At 46.1% G+C, this 19361-nt stretch overlaps 1 protein-coding gene across 4 annotated transcripts in view; it reads left to right on the top strand.

The window, feature by feature from the left end:
• Positions 1–19361, top strand: part of LOC147032855 (uncharacterized) — a 322720-nt gene that overhangs the window by 195761 nt on the left and 107598 nt on the right. For all 4 annotated transcript variants that reach the window (XM_085870793.1, XM_085870792.1, XM_085870794.1 and 1 more), the window contains one exon: positions 4897–5015. In XM_085870793.1, the coding sequence (XP_085726919.1) occupies positions 4897–5015 (119 nt within the window). The remainder of the gene's footprint in view (positions 1–4896; positions 5016–19361) is intronic.

Raw genomic sequence — 19361 nt, 5'->3', positions numbered from 1 at the left:
TTTGCATTGGCCTGCCCGCTCAGACCTACCTGGACGATGTACTCATTGCGGGAAAAACGGCGGACGAGCATCTGGCGAACATTGCCCGAGTGCTGACGAAGCTAGAAGCGTGCGGCCTGCGCTTAAACAGGGACAAGTGCGCGTTCTTCAAGCAGCGCTTGGAATACCTCGGGCACATCATCACGCCGGAGGGGCTGTTGAAAGGTCCTCGGAAGGTGGAGGCGATTCAGCGCATGCCACCGCCTCGCGACAAGACGCAGCTGCGCTCGTTCATTGGCATGGCCCAGTATTACCAAAGGTTCGTGCGCGGGCTCAGCTCACAACTTGCGCCGTTGACGCGGTTGCTCAAGAAGGACAAGCGCTGGGGTTGGGGGCCTGCACACCAGGCGTCGTTCGACCGCGTCAAGCGGCTGCTCACAGAGGATACGGTCCTCGTACACTACGAGCCTGCGCGTACGCTCCTATTGGCATGCGACAGCTCTGCATATGGCATCGGGGCAGTGCTCTCCCACAGGATGGACGATGGTTCCGAGCGGCCTGTTTGTTTTGCATCCCGGACCCTGTCCACAGCAGAGCGCGGATATGCCCAGATTGAGCGGGAGGCTCTCAGCCTCGTCTGGGGTGTGCGGAGGTTTCATCAATATCTGCTGGGGTGGCATTTCACTTTACAGACGGATCACAAACCTCTTCAATTCATCCTGAGACCCGAACGCGGGGTGCCGGTGGTAGCAGCCGCGCGAATACAGCGGTGGTGTCTGTTTCTGGGTGCTTACGATTATGATATTCAGTTCCGAAGCACCGAGAAGCATGCTAACTGCGACGGGCTCTCACGCTTGCCGTGTGCGGAGGGTCCAGCTGCGTCTGAGTTGGGCGACCGGGTCGATGTGTTCGCGCTGGACCAGGTCCAAAGCGGGCCGGTCACGGCCAGGCAGGTTGCGGTGGAGTCGGCTCGTGATCCGGTGCTTGCCCGTGTCGTCCAGGTGATTTCTACGGGGTATTGGAGCGATCTGCCTTCGACACCGGCATTTCAACCTTTCACGTCACGCGCAGCGGAGCTGTCGTTGGTCCAACGGTGCATAATGTGGGGAATGAGGACCGTGATTCCACCGAGGTTCAGGCAGCGGTTTTTGGAAGAACTGCATGTCAGTCACCTGGGCATCGTGAAGACCAAGAGTCTTGCTCGTAGCCTGTTGTGGTGGCCGGGGTTGGACAAAGACATTGAGCAGTTGGTTAAGCGTTGCGCCACGTGCCAGACAGATGCTGATAACCCGCGTCGAGCTTCGGGTCTATGGCCTGCGCCAGACCGAGCTTGGCAGAGGGTCCGTGTAGATTTTGCAGGACCGGTTAATGGCAAGATGTTTTTGATTGTGATTGATGCATTCTCTAAATGGCCGGAGGTTGTAGTAATGCAGCATACTTCAGCAAACATTACAGTGGAGAAGCTGCGGACGATCTTTGCTAATAAAGGGTTGCCGGAGATCCTGGTCTCTGATAATGGTCTGCAGTTCATCGCGGGTGTATTTGATGAGTTTATGCGCCAGAATGGTATTCGACATCTAAGGTCCGCACCGTATCATCCTGAGACGAATGGCCAAGCTGAGTCGTTTGTCAAGATGTTGAAGCGGGCTTTGCGCAGGGGGGGTGTTGCACCTGTGCAGGCGGTAGTCGATCTCTTTTTGCTCCATTACAGGAACGCAGTTCATCCTGTCACGGGTGATTCGCCTGCCATTCGTCTCTATGGACGGGCTTTGCGGTCCAGGCTGGATTTGCTGCGACCTGGAGGGTCGGGGAGTGGGGCAATGTCGCGTCCGACGCGGCTGCGCAGCTTCGAGGTGGGGCAGCGGGTGATGGTACGCGATTATTTCCACGGTTCCAAATGGGTGCCGGCGGTGGTCTCTGTGGTGCTAGGGCCGGCGAATTGCATGGTGCGGACTGATGGTGGGGATGTGTGGAAGCAGCACGTGGACCAGATGCATGATCGCTGTTCAGCGTCACCCCCCCCCCACACCTCCCCGAGCCGAACGTTGCGGGGCCCCCACCCGTAGTCTCGCCGGCACCTGACGTTGTGTCGCCGGGACTGGCTGGGCCGGCGCCGAGGGGGTCTTCGCCTGATGCCGTCCTACCCGGGGACGTCGAGCAGGCTGGGCAGTCGGGGGTAGCTGGTGTTGCGGAAAGTGCGAGTCCGGCGAGGGTGTCACCTCGACCGAGCCGGGAGGCATCTGAGCCTGGACTGTCTGGTGGCGCTGCCCGTCCGAGGCGGGTCAGGGTGCGGCCGCGGTACTTGGAGGATTATGAGTGTTGATGGGTTTCCGATGGTCATGTTGTGATTATCCGTTCGTTATGTGACGGGTCATTTTACGGGGGGAGGAGTGTGCTGTGTCACGTGATTGGGTTTTCGTATATCATGCCTCGCCCGCTAGGGGTGGTAAGACTGTGCTTCTGGTCGCGCAATAAAGCGGAGTAGATGGTGGCCCGCGTGCTTCTTGCGTCCCACCGCACCTAGTACACACTAACTTTCACAAGCATATGAACAGATGAAATAATTGGAGCAGAGGACGAGGAAGAGACATTTGCAGGAAAGTCATCACCAGTCCAGAAGGGAGGTTGCATTGGGAGAAATCTGGGTTGGAAAGTTCCCAGATTGAGTCAGTCCCATGGAGTCACAGAAGTCCTTTGCTGAAGTACCATGGTTAGTGAGAGAGGCATCGATACACAGCCAATTTGCATGGTGACACTTGAAATCACCACATATGAGGAAGAGAGAGTTGGTATATATATATATATATATATCAAATACGTTATTACCTCCACCATTAAAGGTGGACAGAGGTTATGTTTTCACCCCTGTCTGTCTGTCTGACTATCTCTGTGTGAGCAGGATATAATAAAAAGTTATCGATGGATTTTACGAAATTTGCTGGACTGATTAGGTGTGTACCAAGAACGAAATGATTAGATTTTGGTTACGCTTCAGATGCAGATCCATGGGAAACAAAACATAAACTGTTCAGCCTGGCGGAGGTATGCGCTTTACCGAGTGTCGTTCTAGTTCCATTTTGGAAATCCACAGAAATTGCCAAAATTTTAACTTGGCTGTCCCTTAAAAACAATATTTCAGGTTTGAGGTCATCTTCATAAATACTTGCATATAAATGTGGAAATTGATTGTGCAAATGAACGTGTGGATTTATACCTTGATTGGGCAAATTAAAATGGGGATTTATACCTTGATTGTGCAAATTAAAATGGGGATTTATACCTTGATTGGGCAAATTAAAATGGGGATTTATACCTTGATTGTGCAAATTAAAATGGGGATTTATACCTTGATTGGGCAAATTAAAATGGGGATTTATACCTTGATTGGGCAAATTAAAATGGGGATTTATACCTTGATTGGGCAAATTAAAATGGGGATTTATACCTTGATTGTGCAAATTAAAATGGGGATTTATACCTTGATTGGGCAAATTAAAATGGGGATTTATACCTTGATTGGGCAAATTAAAATGGGGATTTATACCTTGATTGGGCAAATTAAAATGGGGATTTATACCTTGATTGGGCAAATTAAAATGGGGATTTATACCTTGATTGGGCAAATTAAAATGGGGATTTATACCTTGATTGGGCAAATTAAAATGGGGATTTATACCTTGATTGGGCAAATTAAAATGGGGATTTATACCTTGATTGGGCAAATTAAAATGGGGATTTATACCTTGATTGTGCAAATTAAAATTGGGATTTATACCTTGATTGGGCAAATTAAAATGGGGATTTATACCTTGATTGTGCAAATTAAAATGGGGATTTATACCTTGATTGGGCAAATTAAAATGGGGATTTATACCTTGATTGGGCAAATTAAAATGGGGATTTATACCTTGATTGGGCAAATTAAAATGGGGATTTATACCTTGATTGGGCAAATTAAAATGGGGATTTATAACTCCAGACATGTGCCCAGATGAGAATGCCAAATATCCCAGCCCAATTTATATATTGAAAGCTTTTGAGATACTGTATATCAAGTTCATTCAATTGATTGTTTCAGGTTACATGTGATTAGAAATAATCAAAATGACGACTCCCTTAATATTCAACCTCGATTCCAAGTAAATGTTTTAAGTAGAATATTGTCAATAATTTTTTACTTTAATAATAAAAATGGGGAAAAGAGATGAAAATTGCATTTTTACTTTAGATTATACACACAATATTGTCCTGACACCTTTTAAATTACAACAAGGAGCTGATACTCTACGTCCCCCTGCCTTTCAGATGGTATGAGGAATACATCCGTGTAATATGAAAGATAAATGGTGAACTGTTTTTGAAATATCGCGTGCACAAGCACACAAGCGAAATTGCCGAGAAGGTTGCCATAGCAACATAATTTAGCCAATCATAGCCATGATTGAATGTGGTTGAGATAATTTCATGAGGAATAGACATCTGCAATATGAAAGCAAAATGTTCAACGGATTTTGAAATATCACGTCCACAAGAGTTCATGGACAGATGACCAGTTACAGATGGATGATCAGTAGGTCGGATGGATGGAGCTCATTTTAATGTCCCCCATCTCCGACCTTGTCGGAGGGGCGGGGGACAACAATGAGGTTAATGAAAAGGTGTTCTGGTCACTTTGTTACATATTTCTTCTCATCCTTCAATTGAAGAGTGCTCCCACTCCGATAATTCATTGATTAAGCTTGTATATAAATTTTGTATATAAAGTTTTATATAAAGCTTGTATATGAATAACCCTCTGTGCAAAGCGAGAGTTTATATCATCTTATAAAAATCCATGTGACCATTGCATACTGCCCTTTTTGCATCATGGTCTATAGTGATTCCCAAATGGAGATCTCTCCAAATATCTCGCTGCAGATTACACATCAGAGAGTGACAGCTTCAATCCTGCATTGTGGGAGGAACAACGTCAGAGAAGGACCACAGTGGTGTTTAACTGCCAGGATGTACCGGTTGGAGAGCAAAGACATGGACAGGTGAGTTATTCTGGAAGGATTAAAGGTGTGAATGGCATACAAACGATGTCAATGATATAATAATATAGGTATACGTTAGGTCACCTTCCTTTTATCCCCACTTAAAGGCCATCAGTTGTGGGTAAATTGGCATCCTGGTTCATCCCAAGGAACTCCAGGCACAGGAACACCCTTGAGAGTTTTCCAAGATATCCATTTCTCCATCATTCAATGGCAAGCCCACCGAAAGCATGGCCAAAACCTACGAGACAATCCCCAATGACCTCAATTGCGTAGAGTCCACCACCATCTTAACGTCTGTTCTCTCAGTTGTGCAGCCCAGGATACTTTCCTCAAATATAATTGTTTGTCCATGTCTTCGAAATTATGAAAATAATAGAGAAAATCAAAATGGTTCATCTTTTGTAATAATTACTGTTCCCCAAATTATACGAAAATTTCCACCTCATTCAAATCAAAAATTTATGTCCAAGTAACAATGCCAAAATTTTTGACGATTTAAAATGATTTGTTTCACTTTCTTTTGTACCTATGCCTTGTGTGATGACATTTCCATCTGTAAATCTGAACTCCATCACCCACATCACCCACTTGCTTTTCATGGGTTCATCTCTTCTTCTTTTTTTCTTTTTTTCATGTTCTAAACATGAAACTGTCTTTGAGATTTGGATTTTATTGAGGAATGGAGTGTGTTTTCCCCTTTGTATTCCTACTCATACATGAGGGTGGTTCAAGGTAAACGTGGACCTTTTATTGCTAAAATTTTGTCCAATCCAACTAGCGAAGAAGTCCTCCTCACAGACGGGTTATTTCTCCCAAAGATATGGACAGGAAGACTTGTAATACTGCTCACGGTGCTATATGATGTACATTTAAGTAGAGAGAATTGGGATGCTCCCCCACCATGAACCCCCCTCCGCGAAGCATGATGGATTTATTTTATTGCCAAAAATGTTCTTGTGCATACCTTGAGTACAACCACCAGTACAACCACCTATTCCGTCCCATGATTCACGAGTGCATTGAAGTCGAGCACAAACAAACAAACAGAGAGTCAACGTTTATAATTGAAAAAAGCTTGACTTACTAGTCGGTAAAACTGCCGTTTCAGTGAGTATCCACTCACCTTGGTCACAGCAGATGTTGACATGAAGAAGTAGCTTGAGAATCGCCACGTGATCTCCGCTGGTGGTAGGGTGAGTTAGTCTGTAGACCAATCCGGGTGTCACGTCACGGTTGCAGATGGCATGGAAGAGAAGTTATAGCCTTGTTCCACGTACGTGACAGATGAAATTGCAAACCAACCACCATTTTTGTTGAGAGGTGGTGATTCAGCTCTTTCCCAAAAGGATTCCTTTACACCTCCAGCAAACCACTTTTTTTTTCTCTGTCTAAGATGACCACTTGACTGTTAGTAAAGCTGTGACCATCTCTCAATAAAAAGATAATGTTCTCCAGGTGTGGGTGGTGAAGCGAGAGATAATGTTCCTGCGTGGCAGGTGGGGCTTATTGCTCATGTGCAGCAAGGGCTGTTTGGGGCATGATTCTGGCACTCGCACTACTCACAGTTTGGAGTCATATAGTCATTGGGATACAGTGCTTGTAGAAAGTCTACACCCCCTTTCAAAATTTTCACCTTTTGTTGCCTCATATAGCCTGGAATCAAATTGCATTAAACCAGACTTTTTCCCACCTTTATTTACACATCGTAACCGACAACTTCCAAATGAAAAACAAATTCTACAAGTTTCAGAAAATTAATTAAAATTACAAAAACTAGAATACAAGAAACCCTCCAATATCTTGGTTCTACTATTGCGGGTTTCTACCAATTTCAGGCAACCAATTGTGTTCCAATTCCGTTATGGCGGGATTTCATTTCGACCAATCGTGGTTTTTGAGCTGGTAAATCATCGTTTGCATCCTGTGCTGCCAAGTTGGAATGATTAGCTCCCATTACGAGCCTTGTTGTGTTTCTCGTGTACCATTTTTAATGAGCCAAAATGTGAAGCGATGGACAAAGTTAGTTATGCCAAAAGACAGAGAAAGGTTTTGACGTTGGGCGAAAAGATCGAGTTGTTACATCGGTTGGTTCGAGGAGAAAATGCGGCATCTGTACGGGCTGCCATTACGGAGTTAATGATTGCAAGTAAAACTTTCCCCATTGTCCTCTTTCTCATTCCCAAACGTTCATTTTCCAACTCCATATTCAAACATCCGTCCATCCGCCCATACCATACTCTGTGCAGAGCGTTGGTGCTGCCGAAGCAGTCTCCTTGGCTATTTGGCACAATCCTGGACGGGTTGCCACTCCAACACAGGATACCAGCATGCTGGCACTCATTTTGCCAACCTTGGAAGGATGACAGGCAGAGTCAAACCCACCTGGTATTAATTAAACAGCTGAGCAGGATTTGAACTCAGGATCCTAGGATCCCAAGCCCACCACCCGAACCATTAAGCCAACACCAGGCATAAACCTAATTGCCAAACACTTAATTTCCTTCTCCTGGATTCAAACCCCCATTCTCAAACATTCTCATGCACAGCTCATGAAACAAGTCAAGGTGAAGGGATTTATAACGGTCCAGGGTTTTAACGCCGATGAGACTGAAGATGATGTCATCTCAAACCTTGTTTCTCAAGCAGGGAAGATCATGGTTCAAGGTAGGGTGATTTAAGGATCCTGTCACCCTTCTCCGTTGTGGGTTGTGGAAATGCTGCAGGTGCCTTCAGCATAAAGCTAATGCTGCTTTTCCGTTCACTGAATCACCTTCCCCGCGCACCCTTCCCCTGCTCATGTTTCCCAGCTCACTCTTCCCTCGCTCCACTCCACCCTCCACCCTCCCCCCTCTAACAGCATAATTCCAAACTAAATCTTGTGGTTTCTATTTACGGCAGAGTGCAGTGTGAGTACGTAATATGTTTACAATCACCCACCTCGTGTTGTAATAAATTAATAAGTTAAAAGTCATGTGTTTTTGTTTAATTTACACTGTAATTATTGTGTTTATATGTTTATTTCAATGTTAACAATATATTTATATATAAAAATATATATTTAAAAAAACCACCCACATCTCTCACCTATGAATGCAGAGAATAGCCAATCAGCTCTCACCGAGTTAACTAAACCCAGGTGGCTAGAATTATATAAATAATTGACACCTTCGACACTCCTCTCACCAAGAAGCTGCATAAAGCAACATAAGAAGGCCTACTAAAGGTAAGCACTTTGCTGTTTCAAACCATTCCCATTGTTCCTCCTCAGCTATAAAGATGTACACATATGAGAATCCCAATGCTACACATCCCCTCAGCTGCCAGACCAGTTTCATCACCTTGGGCGTAGCCAGGCTGAGGCAGACGAGGCAGTTGCCTCGTCGCTCATTTCCTGAAATATGATCTGGCCTGAGCCCTCTGGCCATCTGAGCTCCCTGGGGAGTAAACTATCAAAGCTACCTGGCAGTGCTCTGAATACTCTTATCTCCACTCTTATCACAATACCTAAATAGGACAGTTCACCTCTTTTCACCTCATCGCTTTTGGACCTCTGGCTACGCCCTTGATCACTTTTTGGCGAATCATCAGTGATAGCGCAGACAGCAATGGATACCAATGAGGCTCCCAAGCATGTATGACGTGCAAACATCAAAAGCAGTCAATGTATCTATGCTAATAAAAGGCTGTGTGTGTGTGTGTCAGTGTGGGTGTGTCCTCCAGAACTCCAAAACTATCAAACCTAACAGCCTGAAACTTTGCATGCTTACGAATAAATCTCCAAGGAAGTGCAAGAGTGAAAATTGGATGTTTGGGTTAATTAAAACACCCCTTTCGAAGATAATTAACAGCCTTATTTAATTATATCCTTCATCAGACGATCCTCGGCCACCTCACTGTTTGGGGTCTCAAGGTGTTTCCTGAATAACCTCGCTGGGGTCTGAAGCCACCACGTTTTTTGGCCTGCTCAACCTTCTTTGACTTGGAACAGGCTGCAACAATTTCTAAAGAATAAAGTTTATTTTTTTTACTTTCCTCACTCATATTATTAAATGCCTGTTCACCGTAGCTCCGAATCGCTGGATATATTGCTATACTTATAAACGCCTGGAGACACCAGCCTTCATGTCTTTATTTCATTTGCGCATTTGAATAACCGAGAGAATATCTTAAACTAAGGATTATTACAAAATGTAAGCTCCAGATTTGAAAGTATCAGCAGTTCTGACTTCCCAAAAAAGTGTTGATTTGTCCAATTCAGACATTGCATGGGCGTTTCTAGGTGCATAGTTGTATCGACGGCAATTGGTAATCGCTTGCCAAGCCAGGCATTCCGTTGGAGTGCTTGAGTGCTCAAGTCACTTACTGAGCTGCACAGTACAGTTCGTGTCCCGATCGGGATGTGTAGTCGACAGTTACTACAAGGTAGAGGTACGCATACAGCACACACGGACGTGGTATACACTACTGGTCAAAAGTTTTAGAACACCCCCATTTTTCCAGTTTTTACTTAAATTTAAGCAGTTTAATGTTTCAATGTATTCTACAATTAAAACAAAGAACAAATAAACAATTGCAGATAAAAATAAATCATGGAATCGTTTTTGTTGAACAAAATTTAATCTCAATTTTTGACTCATCAAAGTAGCCACCTTTTGCAGATATCACAGCCGAACAGACTCGTGGCATTCTTTCCACAATGGAAATCAAATATTGTTCGGAAAGTTCTTCCCAACACTGTTGCAGAAGTTCCTACAAATGTGTTACACTTGTAGGTTGCTTTGCTTTCACCATTCTGTCCAGTTCATCCCAAACCAGCTCGATGGGGTTTAAGTCTGGAGACTGTGCTGGCCATTCCATGATTTGAAGCCTACCGTCTTGTTCTTTTCTTCTAAGGTAGCTCTGACATAGCCTGCAGGTATGTTTTGCGTCGTTATCTTGCTGAAGGATGAACCCCTGACCAACGAGGCGTAGACCAGAGGGTATTGCATGGTGCTGCAAAATGCTATGGTAGGTCTTTTGGTTCAGGGTGCCAGTCACTCTGTGCAAGTCACTGACTCTGGATCCAGCAAAAGAGCCCCAGATCATCACCCTTCCTCCTCCATGTTTGACAGTTGGTGTCACACACTGAGAAACCATCCTTTCGCCGACTCGACAGCGTACAAAAACCATGCGTGGTGAACCGAAGATTTCAACTTTTGATTCATCGTTCCATAAGACCTTCTTCGAGTTTTCAGTAGTCCCCTGTTGGTGCTTCATGGCTCAGGCAAGCCTCTTTTTCTTATTTTGTCATCTGAGCAATGGCTTTATTACTGCCTTCGACCTGTCAAACCTGCAGCTCGAAGTCTTCTCTTCACAGTTGAAACTGATACTTCCTTACTTCAACCAGTGTTAAGCTGTGCTTGAAGCTGCTGTCCTGTAATCCACCTATCACGCAAGCTGTTGACTCTCAGAAACTTGTCTTATGATTGTGTTGTGGCTTTGGGTCTGCCAGACCTCTTCCTATCAGAGTTTCCTCCAGTTTCCAAGTGCCTTTTGATGGTGTATGAAACTGTACTCACTGACACCTTGGCTTCTTTGCAATATCTCCAAAGGAAAGACCTACACTTTTGAGGGTTATAATGGTCTGTCTGTCTTCCTTTGTTAATTGTGTTTTTCTTGCCATACTACTTCCTGCAGTGCAATATTGTCCAAATAATGCTTCAGAGGGTGTCACAACACAGTCTGTTCCAACACTGCTTTTATGCAGACAGAGGGTTTGTAACTAATCAACAAAAGTTGGGACACCTGTAGGAATTGTTTGCATCAACTTTCGAGGATTAATTTACTTCCATTGCTGCAGAACAGCTGCAGTTGCTAACCCATTACTTGTTCCCTGAAAAGGGCCTTTTTAACAATTGTGAAATTTGCATTATTTTTTAGTTTTTGGTAACCTCAACTATTTTTTAACCTCTGACAGTTTACCGCTTTGCTTTGTACCATTTCAGGTTATTCACTGGACTTGAACTGCTTAAATTTCAGTAACAACTGAAAAATGGGGGTGTTCTAAAACTTTTGAACGGTAGTGTATATGGGTAGATTTGGATCTGTACCGACTCTCCACTAGTGTGTGGACATGCTATGCCTATTACGGGTACCCTGGTGGCAAAGTTTCATCCCATAACTTATGGAGGTTCTTTCAAGTTTTCCTTTGTCCTCACACATGTTTCTAAAGCATTTGGTTATCAGATTTGCTTTGCAAAGGTTAAATGGTTTCTCTTTGTGAGTTTCAAAACAAAATATATTTGATAATCGCCGATTTCTCAGCCGTTTGCCATATTAATGGTTTTTCGAAATTTGGGAGTCAATTTTTTTCCACCCATCACACGCAGCTGTTTATAAAGAACTAGATGACCCATGAACCCGTTAGGTTCCCATTATGACAGAGGTTGATGAAAAAAATCATTTCAAGAAAAAAAAAGATAGCTCCAGTGAATCATACTGCTGAGGTTGTTTGCATTGATCAAATTCTCCCGAAGAGTACTTGACTGAATCGGGAATTGATTTTTAGGCCTCCGCACCAAGGGTGCTGGAGGCATTATGTTCCCCGGTTGTCCGTCCGTCCGTCGTCCGTTCGTCTGTCTGGATTTTCGTTTACGCGATAACTCAAGAAGCAAATTGTAGAATTTCATCAAACTTGGTAAAAAGGTAAAGTAAGACAGGGCAATTAAGTTATTAGATTTTGGCCCAGATGTGATAAAGGTCAAGGATCAAAGGTCAAGGTCAAACTCTGAAATTTTACTGTTTACGCCCTAACTCAGAAATATTGGACTGAATTTCATTAAACTTGGTACAAAGGTAAAGTTAGACAGGGCAATTAACTGATTAGATTTTGGGCCAGATATGATAAAGGTCAAGAGTCAAATATGTCAATACTCAAGTGTTTGTGCGGGAGAGAGGAGGCATACCGTCGACTGCGCGCAGTCGAATTACTCTAGTTTAATATTTTTTTTCGTTGCCCGATTCGAACGAAACTTGATAGTGCACACCACAGGAGAATGGTGAGTAAGGTGGCACTAAAATTTTTGCACGATCGTGTACCGTTTTGGCTGTATTTCGGGACCATACATACATACATACATACATAAATACACACATACATATATATTTACAAGATGAGAGTTTTAGTCATATATATATATATATATATATATATATATATATATATATATATATATATATATATATATATATATATATATATATATATATATTATGTTTGTGAACATCTCCCTGAAACGTCGATATAAATGTAATGTTGTTTTTCAGTGAAAGCGACTCAAGGTGTCTGGGTTGTATAAAGTCCGCACTGTAGTCGGTAATCAAACTGACTCCAACCTGCTGATTCTCGGAAAATTGCCGATATCGGGCAAGCGTGTGTGTGTGTGTGTGTGTGTGTGTGTGTGTGTGTGTGTGTGTGTGTGTGTGTGTGTGTGTGTGTGTGTGTGTGTGTGTGTGTGTGTGTGTGTGTTTGCTTGGTATCTACATATGTGGGTTTCAGAATGTGGAATGCTGTCCTCTCAGGGTGGGCTCAAAGCATCCACCTTCATTTCGGTAAGGGGTCACGATTCATGGACCAAGCCGTGAAGTTTTCTGTTCTCAAAGTTTTGTGCCGAGTGCTCTCTTCACGATCGTCCTTGAGACAAATGTAGTTCGTTTGTTATAATATTTCCAGGGATAGTTTTTAGCTCACCTGTAAAGTAGTTCCGGGGAACTTATGGGATGGCATGTCGTCCGTCCGTCCATCCCTCCATCCACAAATAGTTGCAACTTCTTCTCAGAAACTGCACATAAGATTTCAATGAAATTTGACCACAACCTTCATCACCCATGATTGGATAAAAAACGGGGTCTGAAGAGGTCAACAAAGGGAGTTTATGGGGGTGGGGTGGGTGGGCGAGAGGCGAGTGGGTTGCCACCCCCAAAGAGGTATTTGCTTTCTTCTCAGAAACAACACACACAATTCCGATGAAATTTCACAACAACCTTCATCACTCATGATGTACCAAAGTTGGTTCGTGACATTAGAAAAATCTAGCTCTAAAGGGATTTAAGGGGGGTTACCCCCTAAAATATGTATTTGCTTTCTTCTCCAAAACTACACATACAATTCCGATGAAACTTGACCACCATCTTCACCACCCGTGATGTACTAAAGTTTGTTCACGACATTAAAAAAAAACTGTGGTCATCTGGGTTCTACGGGGTATGGGGGTGGGGGGGGGGTTGCCCTCAAAAATATGAAAATATGTATTTACTTTCTTTTCTGAAACCACACACATATTTTTGATTAAACTTAACCATACCCTTCATCACCCGTGATGTACCAAGATTTGTTCATGACATGAAAAAAAAATCAAATCCATAGGTATTTACTTTGTTCTCCATTATATATTTTGTGAGTCATCCATGCCTACCATTGGTTGCCTGATTATCTTATCCAGCCACTACCAGGTGAGCACCCAGGGGTACTGCCACTATGTTCAATTCATTTGTGAGGTTCTTTGGCAAAATTCCCATGAGGTTCTATGTCATCACTGTTACAACTTTGGCATTCTTCAGCTTCCAGGATCTTTTCACTTCATTCTTGAGGACTTGGTGTTTGGTCATTTTCTTGATTTCTGCATCGTTTCATCCAAAATCACTGCTATTAACACCTCAATCAGCAATGCCTTCTTCTCTTTTTTTGTTCCTAAATATGATGTCTGGTCACAACACTTTGTTTTCGATGTTCACGGTCGATGGGATCATTCTTTCATACGTGAGCGGTAGGTACTTCCATGTTTTCAGTAATTTCTTTTAGTTCATGTTCCCACAAATTTTTTGGAACTGGGACATCAACTGGGACAATATATTTTATATTATAAACTATGTTGTGTCATATGGTTTACATTTACATGTAATATTGTTCATTGTATTACAGTATAGGAACTGGGACATGTAGTTTACATTATAAACTCTATTGTGTCATTGTGTGTACAACTGTACTGACATGAGTTTATTTCTAGGTGTGTGTTTGGTCATTAAACAAAACATATCATTCTCTTTACAAACCCCAACTCCACCCCTCACCTTTCTCCTCTCTCTCTCTCTCTCTCTCTCTCTCTCTCTCTCTCTCTCTCTCTCTCTCTCTCTCTCTCTCTCTCTCTCTCTCTCTCTCTCTCTCGCTCTCTCGCTCTCTCCTCTCTCTCTCTCTCTCTCTCTCTCTCTCTCTCTCTCTCTCTCTATCTCTCTATCTCTCTATCTCTCTATCTCTCTATCTCTCTATCTCTCTATCTCTCTATCTCTCTATCTCTCTATCTCTCTATCTCTCTATCTCTCTATCTCTCGCCTGCTCTCTCTCTATCTCTCGCCTGCTCTCTCTCTATCTCTCGCCTGCTCTCTCTCTATCTCTCGCCTGCTCTCTCTCTATCTCTCGCCTGCTCTCTCTCTATCTCTCGCCTGCTCTCTCTCTATCTCTCGCCTGCTCTCTCTATCTCTCGCCTGCTCTCTCTCTATCTCTCGCCTGCTCTCTCTCTATCTCTCGCCTGCTCTCTCTCTATCTCGCCTGCTCTCTCTCTATCTCTCGCCTGCTCTCTCTCTATCTCTCTCGCCTGCTCTCTCTCTATCTCTCGCCTGCTCTCTCTCTATCTCTCGCCTGCTCTCTCTCTCTATCTCTCGCCTGCTCTCTCTCTATCTCTCGCCTGCTCTCTCTCTATCTCTCGCCTGCTCTCTCTCTATCTCTCTCGCCTGCTCTCTCTCTATCTCTCGCCTGCTCTCTCTCTATCTCTCGCCTGCTCTCTCTCTATCTCTCGCCTGCTCTCTCTCTATCTCTCGCCTGCTCTCTCTCTATCTCTCGCCTGTCTCTCTCTATCTCTCGCCTGCTCTCTCTCTATCTCTCGCCTGCTCTCTCTCTATCTCTCGCCTGCTCTCTCTCTATCTCTCGCCTGCTCTCTCTCTATCTCTCGCCTGTCTCTCTCTATCTCTCGCCTGCTCTCTCTCTATCTCTCGCCTGTCTCTCTCTCTATCTCTCGCCTGTCTCTCTCTATCTCTCGCCTGCTCTCTCTCTATCTCTCTCTCTGTTTCTCTATGTCTCTCTCTCTCTCTCGCCTGCTCTCTCTCTATCTCTCGCCTGCTCTCTCTCTATCTCTCGCCTGCTCTCTCTCTATCTCTCGCCTGCTCTCTCTCTCTGCTCTCTCTCTATCTGCTCTCTCTCTATCTCTCGCCTGCTCTCTCTCTATCTCTCTCTCTCTCTATGTCTTGTCTTGGTATCTCTATGTATGTGTCTCGCGTTTCTCTCTGTAATAATATATGTATCTCTATATCTCGCCTGCTCTCTCTCTATCTCTCGCCTGCTCTCTCTATCTCTCATGGTATGCTCTCTCTCTATCTCTCGCCTCGTGGTATGATATTCTCTCTATCTCTCGCCTGCTCTCTCTCTATCTCTCGCCTGTCTATGTCTCGCCTGTCTCTCTATCTCTCGCCTGCTCTCTCTCTATCTCTCGCCTCTCTCTCTCTCTCTCTCTCGCCTGCTCTCTCTCTATCTCTCGCCTGCTCTCTCTCTCTATCTCTCGCCTGCTCTCTCTCTATCTCTCGCCTGCTCTCTGTGCTCTATCTCTCGCCTGCTCTCTCTCTATCTCTCGCCTGCTCTCTCTCTATCTCTCGCCTGCTCTCTCTCTATCTCTCGCCTGTCTCTCTCTTATCTCTCTCTGCTCTCTCTCTATCTCTCGCCTGCTCTCTCTCTATCTCTCGCCTGCTCTCTCTCTATCTCTCGCCTGCTCTCTCTCTATCTCTCGCCTGCTCTCTCTCTATCTCTCGCCTGCTCTCTCTCTATCTCTCGCCTGTAATCTCTCTATCTCCTCGCCTGCTCTCTCTCTATCTCTCGCTCTCTCTCTCTATCTCGCCTGCTCTCTCTCTATCTCTCGCCTGCTCTCTCTATCTCTCGCCTGCTCTCTCTCTATCTCTCGCCTGCTCTCTCTCTATCTCTCGCCTGCTCTCTCTCTATCTCTCGCCTGCTCTCTCTCTATCTCTCGCCTGCTCTCTCTATCTCTCGCCTGCTCTCTCTCTATCTCTCGCCTGCTCTCTCTCTATCTCTCGCCTGCTCTCTCTCTCTATCTCTCGCCTGCTCTCTCTCTATCTCTCGCCTGCTCTCTCTCTATCTCTCGCCTGCTCTCTCTATCTCTCGCCTGCTCTCTCTCTATCTCTCGCCTGCTCTCTCTATCTCTCGCCTGCTCTCTCTCTATCTCTCGCCTGCTCTCTCTCTATCTCTCGCTCTCTCTCTATCTCTCGCCTGCTCTCTCTATCTCTCGCCTGCTCTCTCTCTATCTCTCGCCTGCTCTCTCTCTATCTCTCGCCTGCTCTCTCTCTATCTCTCGCCTGCTCTCTCTCTATCTCTCGCCTGCTCTCTCTCTATCTCTCGCCTGCTCTCTCTCTATCTCTCGCCTGCTCTCTCTCTATCTCTCGCCTGCTCTCTCTCTATCTCTCGCCTGCTCTCTCTCTGTCTCTCACCTGTTTTCTTTCTATTTCTTTCCTGCTCTCTCTCTATCTCTCGCCTGCTCTCTCTCTATCTCTCGCCTGCTCTCTCTCTATCTCTCGCCTGCTCTCTCTCTATCTCTCGCCTGCTCTCTCTCTATCTCTCGCCTGCTCTCTCTCTATCTCTCGCCTGCTCTCTCTCTATCTCTCGCCTGCTCTCTCTCTATCTCTCGCCTACTCTCTCTCTATCTCTCGCCTGCTCTCTCTCTATCTCTCGCCTGCTCTCTCTCTATCTCTCGCCTGCTCTCTCTCTATCTCTCGCCTGCTCTCTCTCTATCTCTCGCCTGCTCTCTCTCTATCTCTCGCCTGCTCTCTCTCTATCTCTCGCCTGCTCTCTCTATCTCTCGCCTGCTCTCTCTCTATCTCTCGCCTGCTCTCTCTCTATCTCTCGCCTGCTCTCTCTCTATCTCTCGCCTGCTCTCTCTCTATCTCTCGCCTGCTCTCTCTCTATCTCTCGCCTGCTCTCTCTCTATCTCTCGCCTGCTCTCTCTATCTCTCGCCTGCTCTCTCTCTATCTCTCGCCTGCTCTCTCTCTATCTCTCGCCTGCTCTCTCTCTATCTCTCGCCTGCTCTCTCTCTATCTCTCGCCTGCTCTCTCTCTATCTCTCGCCTGCTCTCTCTCTATCTCTCGCCTGCTCTCTCTGTCTCTCTCCTGCTCTCTCTCTATCTCTCGTCTCCTCTCTCTCTATCTCTCGCCTGCTCTCTCTCTATCTCTCGCCTGCTCTCTCTCTATCTCTCGCCTGCTCTCTCTCTATCTCTCGCCTGCTCTCTCTCTATCTCTCGCCTGCTCTCTCTCTATCTCTCGCCTGCTCTCTCTCTATCTCTCGCCTGCTCTCTCTCTATCTCTCGCCTGCTCTCTCTCTATCTCTCGCCTGCTCTCTCTCTATCTCTCGCCTGTCTCTCTCTATCTCTCGCCTGCTCTCTCTCTATCTCTCGCCTGCTCTCTCTCTATCTCTCGCCTGCTCTCTCTCTATCTCTCGCCTGTCTCTCTCTATCTCTCGCCTGCTCTCTCTCTATCTCTCGCCTGCTCTCTCTCTATCTCTCGCCTCTCTCTCTATCTCTCGCCTGCTCTCTCTCTATCTCTCGCCTGCTCTCTCTATCTCTCGCCTGCTCTCTCTATCTCTCGCCTGCTCTCTCTCTATCTCTCGCCTGCTCTCTCTCTATCTCTCGCCTGCTCTCTCTCTATCTCTTCGCCTGCTCTCTCTATCTCTCGCCTGCTCTCTCTCTATCTCTCCTGCTCTCTCTCTATCTCTCGCCTGCTCTCTCTCTATCTCTCGCCTTGCTCTCTCTCTATCTCTCGCCTGCTCTCTCTCTATCTCTGCCTGCTCTCTCTATCTCTCGCCTGCTCTCTCTCTATCTCTCGCCTGCTCTCTCTCTATCTCTCGCCTGCTCTCTCTCTATCTCTCGCCTGCTCTCTCTCTCTATCTCTCGCCTGCTCTCTCTCTATCTCTCGCCTGCTCTCTCTCTATCTCTCGCCTGCTCTCTCTCTATCTCTCGCCTGCTCTCTCTCTATCTCTCGCCTGCTCTCTCTTTCTATCTCTCGCCTGCTCTCTCTATCTCTCGTCTGCTCTCTCTCTATCTCTCGCCTGCTCTCTCTCTATCTCTCGCCTGCTCTCTCTCTATCTCTCGCCTGCTCTCTCTCTATCTCTCGCCTGCTCTCTCTCTATCTCTCGCCTGCTCTCTCTCTATCTCTCGCCTGCTCTCTCTCTATCTCTCGCCTGCTCTCTCTCTATCTCTCGCCTGCTCTCTCTCTATCTCTCGCCTGCTCTCTCTCTATCTCTCGCCTGCTCTCTCTCTATCTCTCGCCTGCTCTCTCTCTATCTCTCGCCTGCTCTCTCTCTATCTCTCGCCTGCTCTCTCTCTATCTCTCGCCTGCTCTCTCTCTATCTCTCGCCTGCTCTCTCTCTATCTCTCGCCTGCTCTCTCTCTATCTCTCGCCTGCTCTCTCTCTATCTCTCGCCTGCTCTCTCTCTATCTCTCGCCTGCTCTCTCTCTATCTCTCGCCTGCTCTCTCTCTATCTCTCGCCTGCTCTCTCTCTATCTCTCGCCTGTCTCTCTCTATCTCTCCCCTTCCCTCTCTCTATCTCTCGCCTGCTCTCTCTCTATCTCTCGCCTGCTCTCTCTCTATCTCTCGCCTGCTCTCTCTCTATCTCTCGCCTGCTCTCTCTCTATCTCTCGCCTGCTCTCTCTCTATCTCTCGCCTGCTCTCTCTCTATCTCTCGCCTGCTCTCTCTCTATCTCTCGCCTGCTCTCTCTCTATCTCTCGCCTGCTCTCTCTCTATCTCTCGCCTGCTCTCTCTCTATCTCTCTGCTCTCTCTCTATCTCTCGCCTGCTCTCTCTCTATCTCTCGCCTGCTCTCTCTCTCTCTATCTCTCGCCTGCTCTCTCTCTATCTCTCGCCTGCTCTCTCTCTATCTCTCGCCTGCTCTCTCTCTCTATCTCTCGCCTGCTCTCTCTCTATCTCTCCCCTGCTCTCTCTCTCTATCTCTCGCCTGCTCTCTCTCTATCTCTCGCCTGCTCTCTCTCTATCTCTCGCCTGCTCTCTCTCTATCTCTCGCCTGCTCTCTCTATCTCTCGCCTGCTCTCTCTCTATCTCTCGCCTGCTCTCTCTCTATCTCTCGCCTGCTCTCTCTCTATCTCTCGCCTGCTCTCTCTCTATCTCTCGCCTGCTCTCTCTATCTCTCGCCTGCTCTCTCTCTATCTCTCGCCTGCTCTCTCTCTATCTCTCGCCTGCTCTCTCTCTATCTCTCGCCTGCTCTCTCTCTCTATCTCTCGCCTGCTCTCTCTCTATCTCTC

The sequence above is a fragment of the Eptatretus burgeri genome, chromosome 2, assembly GCF_056783735.1.
Source record: "Eptatretus burgeri isolate ZD-2024b chromosome 2, Ebu_testis_v1, whole genome shotgun sequence".
Lineage (NCBI taxonomy): Eukaryota > Metazoa > Chordata > Myxini > Myxiniformes > Myxinidae > Eptatretus > Eptatretus burgeri.
The sequence above is the reverse complement of the archived record's forward strand: the minus strand, read 5'-3'. Positions and strand labels throughout refer to the sequence as shown.